The sequence below is a fragment of the Alligator sinensis genome, unplaced genomic scaffold, assembly GCF_000455745.1.
Source record: "Alligator sinensis unplaced genomic scaffold, ASM45574v1 scaffold107_3, whole genome shotgun sequence".
Lineage (NCBI taxonomy): Eukaryota > Metazoa > Chordata > Crocodylia > Alligatoridae > Alligator > Alligator sinensis.
The window spans coordinates 154526-159562 of record NW_005842578.1 but is presented as its reverse complement, the minus strand read 5'-3'; the positions used below and the strand labels follow the sequence as shown (position 1 = coordinate 159562).

Sequence of the window (5037 nt, the reverse complement as noted above, 5' to 3'; positions counted from 1 at the left end):
AGCAGGCAATTTTGGGTGCGCATAAAAAGCTCTTTGTTTGTGGAGTCGGGTTGGTGACGCCTGATTAAAGCAACGAGCTTTCCGGCTCGGGTGGCGCCAGGGTAGCTTAAAGCGAGGGCAGAGCAGCCTCGAGGCTGCTCGAATTGACGCTGGAAGCCAAGCGTCGCCCCCGTCGCCCCCGCCCCAGGGCCAGAAGCCTCCAGATTTCACTCTGGCTCCTGCCTAAAAGGCTGGGGGGGGGCATTGGGGCCCCACACGTCTGCACTGGCCTTCGGGCTTCTGGCAGATGTTACGTTTATAGCGCAGTCGGCACGTCGGTTGTGCTGTAAATGGCAACGCACGCCACCCTTGACCGGTATGTCGAATGGCAGACCAGCCAGATGTAACGTGGTCCCGTGCCATGCGGGACGTCTTTGTGGCTGGTTTGTATCGTGCCCGAAGTGGACCGTAGGCAGGGGGCTGCCACGGTCAGATGGTTGGGGTGGTGTACGGGGCGGGTCCGGGGCTGGGATGCTGCCCCGCCACCCTCCTTCCCCAATCCCCGGGGCCCTGGCAGTTGCACTTGGGATCTGAGGAAATCTTTGCCCCCTCCCCGGCTCTGTGCGCACAGCTGTATGCAGCTGCATTGGCAAGACGTGTGATTTTCCTCGGGCTGGGGCACGAGATCCCCTGCGATCCCAGTGGTGCCATTACTTTAATGTCTGCCGGGGGCCTCGGAGACCAACGCTGTCCTGTCTTGCACGTGTGGCTTGCAGAAAAGGGAGAACCCCTCCAAGCCGCCATGTGAGGTGCCCACCAAGAAGCTGATCCTCGAGGGCAGTGCAGACAAGGCCGCGCGGGGCTCCGTGCCCCTGCCTCAGAAGCCCGACACGCTGGAAGCCCTCGCCATAGCCATCGACCCGGGGCTGACCACGGCACCCATCTACGTGGAAGCCCAGCCCTCGGTCTCGGAGCTGGACTTCCAAGCCATCTCCTCCCCGCTGGTTGGGACAGTGAACCTGATGCCGCTGGTCCAGATCATGGAGCCCCTCAATGCTGTGGCGCTGACTGTCACCTCCCCCACCCAGGGGCTTGACCCCATCTCCCTCCACCTCCCCAGCCAGCCCACCGTGGCGCTCTCTCCCGAGGCCGCAGCAGCGCCCGATGCCCCCTTGCAGCCGTTCACTGCAGAAATCGCGGTCCCTGGTGAGGACCTGGTGCCCGAGCAGACCCCGCATGCCTTAGTGGCTGCGGTGGAACCGCGAGACCTCGCCGACCACGGGGCTCTCATCATTGAAAACGTGGCCATTGAGCCCTTCCTCGAGACGGACACCTCGGCCGCTGCTGCCGTCCTCAGCTCCCTTCAGGCAGCGCCCACGCAAATGGTGGCCTATTTCGAGACCATCCCTACAGCCCCCGCAGCAGCAGCCCCCAGTGCCATGGGGCCCCTGATGGCAAGCGTGACTCCTCCAGAGACTGTGCTGTCCTCAGCCCTCACGGTGCCCGTCGTCTCCACCGTCCCCATCGTGTCCAACTATGCAGCAGGCGGTGCCACGGACTTTCCTTCGCCGGCGGCAGATGTGGACCTGGAGACGGTGCCTGAGGAACAGCTGGAGGAACACCGATACCACAAGCACCAGCTGAGCACGGAGGAGCTGGTGGGGGTGGTCATGGTCCTCCAGAAGAAGGTCAAGGTCCTCCAGCAGCGGCACCGGCGCCACTGCGCCAAGCTGGAGGCTATGGAAGGTGTCGTGGAGCAGCTCCGCAAGGAGAGCCTGGTCTCGGAGGAGAAGCTGAAGCTGCTGGAGATGGTAGGTGGGGAGCGGTTGGGGTGGCTTTCTAACAGCGAGTCTGTCCCCAGCTGCAGGGCTCCCTGGGCCACGGCCAGCCCTGAGGGGTCAGCCATCAGAAAGGCAAACAAAACATTAAGGATGTTAAGGAGGGCGTTGTGAATGAAGCAAAGTCTCCTTGTGACCAGGTCCCTCAGCAAAAGCTCTTAAGGTAGTCGCAGAATTGCAGGCAACAGCCACTCCTGGATTAGAAATTGGCTTAAAGGTGGACAGCAAAGAGTGCGTCTGCACGGTCAGTTTTCAGGATGGGAAGAAGAAAATAGCGGGAGCCCCCAGGGTCTGTGTTGGGACCAGTGCTGTGTACCATATTCATAAATGATCTGGAAAAGTGGCTGAGCAGGGGGGTGGCCACGTCTATAACAACAAAATTATTCTGAGTGGTAAAGAGCAAGGTGGACTGTGAGGACCTACAGCAGGGTCTGGCACTGTTGAGCAAATGGGCAGCTAAATGGCAGGTGAAATTCGGTGTAGATGAGTGTGAATGGGGGGGAAGATAACCCAGGCTCTACCTGCACTCGGCTGGGCTCTGCATAAGCTGTTACCACATGGCAAAGAGATCTGGGAGCCGCTGTGGACCGTTCGCTGAAAGCATCGGCTTGGTGCTCGGCAGCTCGCAAAGGCAAACACAGTGTCTGGCTTTCTTAAGGCACTCAGTTTAAAATGAACTCCCGGCCACTCGTTTCCACCCAGCGCGGGATGAAAGCAGGGAGCTCATGTCCACCGTGGGGGAAGCTGAGAGTTCAGCCAAATTCACAAAGGGACTGGATGAAACCTTGGAGGGAAGGGAACTTCGGAGTATGGGAGTGAGGGGTCCTGCCCCGTCATCCAGGTAGCCTATCCCATGATTCCCTGTGCTGGGATGCTCCATCTCCTGGGCTGTTCTGAGCCTGAACCACAAGCTTAGGAGATGCACTGATCACCTTTGCTGCCTTTCTCTGGACCTTCCCTAGTTCTTCTGGGAGGTGCAGGGACCAGAACTGGGTGCAGTATTCGAGGTCTGGACGCACCATGGGTTTGTAAAGGGGCGTCAGGACACTGTGTCTTGTTCATAATTCCCGTAATAAAGCCAGACGTTGTGTTTGCCTTTGACAGCTGCCGAGCACCGAGCTGATGTTTTGAGCAAACGGTCCACAGCGGCTCCCAGATCTCAGTCAGCAGCTCCCAGATTTTGTAAATCCTTGTCGTACCCCCCCTTAAGTGTCTCTCGGTCGACTCTTAAGTGTCTCTCTTCTAAACTGAACAGGCCTGGCCTCAGTCTCCCCTCCTGTTCGGTTTAGAAGAGAGACAGGAGATGGGATCTTGCTCTCAGCTGGCGGTGGGATCTGCCAGCCCACAGGTTTGAATAGCAGGGCTAGGTTTGTATCTTCCCTCCCCTGCCAAATTCACCCAGTAGCGGTGTCTAGCCTGGCCTTTCTGGGCTCCGCTCCATCACCGTCCTGCCCCCTCGTCTTGCCCAGTCTCCCCCTCCTTTGTGGGGAGAGTTCAGTCATTCACCTCGCACTGCTTTTCTCACGCTTTGTTGGGCTCTGCTTCATAGATTTCATAGACATCAGGGCTGGAAGGGACCTCGGAAGATCATCGAGTCCAGCCCCCCGCCCAAAGGGCAGGAAGTCAGCTGGGGTCATAGGATCCCAGCAAGATAAGCATCCAGTTTGCTCTTGAAGGTGTTCAATGAAGGCGCTTGAACCACCTCCGGTGGCAGGCTGTTCCAGACCTTGGGGGCTCGGACAGTAAAGAAGTTCTTCCTTATGTCCAGCCTGAAACGATCTTGAAGTAGTTTGTGACCATTCGACCTCGTCATCCCTTGGGGCGCTCTGGCTTCATCCTTTCCTGATTGGTTTTAATGCCGCTGGATGAATGCACCTGGAAGAGAACACCCTCTTCCTTCCCTTTTTCCCCCCAGGGGTGTTGGGGCACCAATGGGAGGCTTGCATTGTGTGTGAATTGGCTGAGGTGCCGAGTCAGGAAGGTGGCTGCTGCGAGTCAGCAGTTTTCCCCCTGGAGTCTCCTCTAGTGCAGGGGAATTTCCCCCATTTACCTCTTCAGTGAGCAGGAAGCCCCATCCCTCTCAGGATCTCCCGCGTGGCTCTTTCCCCATTAATCTTTCCTACCACCACCTCTGTAGTGAAGGCAGCTTCTTTGCCCCTGCTGGGTTGCTCCCATCCTGTAGCCCTTTACCATGAGAGGGAGGCCACCGCTATCTTTGTCCACCTCGGTAGCACCCAGCCAGGTCTGGTTGGCAAACTTGTTGGCCCTGACATAGAGCAGGCACTGTGGGCGCAGCAGAGGGACAGAGCCAGTTAGGGCCTCAATGCACTTACCACGCAGTGAATGGGTTAATCGTAGGATGAATTCTAACCTGCTACCTGTTCAGCCAATTTATGGCACAATGAAATGGCGAACCAGCCACAAAGATGTTCCACATTTAATATGGGACATCATAGAAAATGAGGGTGGGAAGGGACCTCCGGAGGTCACATCCAATCCAACCCCCTACTGCAAGCAGGACCAGCCCCAACTGCATCATCCCAGCCAAGGCTTTGTCTACCCGGGTCTTGGAAACCTCCAAGGACAGAGACTTCACCACCTCTCTGGGGAGCCTGTTCCAGTGCTTCACTGGTACCTCTTGAGAGAGGTTTTTCTTAATATCCAACCTCAGCTTCCCTTGCAGCAGCTTGAGCCCGTTGCTCCTTGTTCTGTCACTTGCCACCAGACCGGCCCTGCCACACATTCAAATTAAAGCTTGGTAGAAACCAGCTATAGAGTTGTGACACATTGTCAAGCACTAGCTTCCTCCTGTAGCCACTCCAGCTTCTGCTGTGCTGCTCTCTCTGCCATTGAACTTCCCCGGGGGACGACGACCTGATTGCATCAGCCACTGCCTTGTCACCCAGGGCAGATGTATTTGCATAACCCCTCCCCCTTGCTGTGATGCTGTAAATAAGCAGACTTTGCTAATAGGCAGAATAGGGGAGGGGAAATAGGCTGGAAAGGGATAGGGGATTCCTAATTATCCCTCCAATTACAGAGCAGAAACATCATTATAAGTTGCATAAGAATTAGACTTCCTGTCCATGCATGGCTCAGCCTTTGCATTACGCAGGTAATGAGCTCTGGGCTTTTCTTCTGACATCGGCTGGTGCGATGCACTGAAATCAAAGGCCCTCGTGCAAATAAATGGATAAGATTTAATGAGCTAGGTTGCATG

The 5037-nt window shown here is 56.7% G+C and overlaps 1 protein-coding gene across 1 annotated transcript in view; it reads left to right on the top strand.

Moving 5' to 3' along the window:
- Positions 1-704: 704 nt before the first annotated feature.
- THAP8 (THAP domain containing 8) overlaps positions 705-5037 on the top strand; it is a gene marked incomplete at its 5' end in the record, with an annotated part of 5783 nt that continues 1450 nt past the window's right edge. Inside the window, one exon of the mRNA XM_025214335.1 lies at positions 705-1790. Coding sequence (XP_025070120.1) covers positions 705-1790 — 1086 coding nt within the window. The remainder of the gene's footprint in view (positions 1791-5037) is intronic.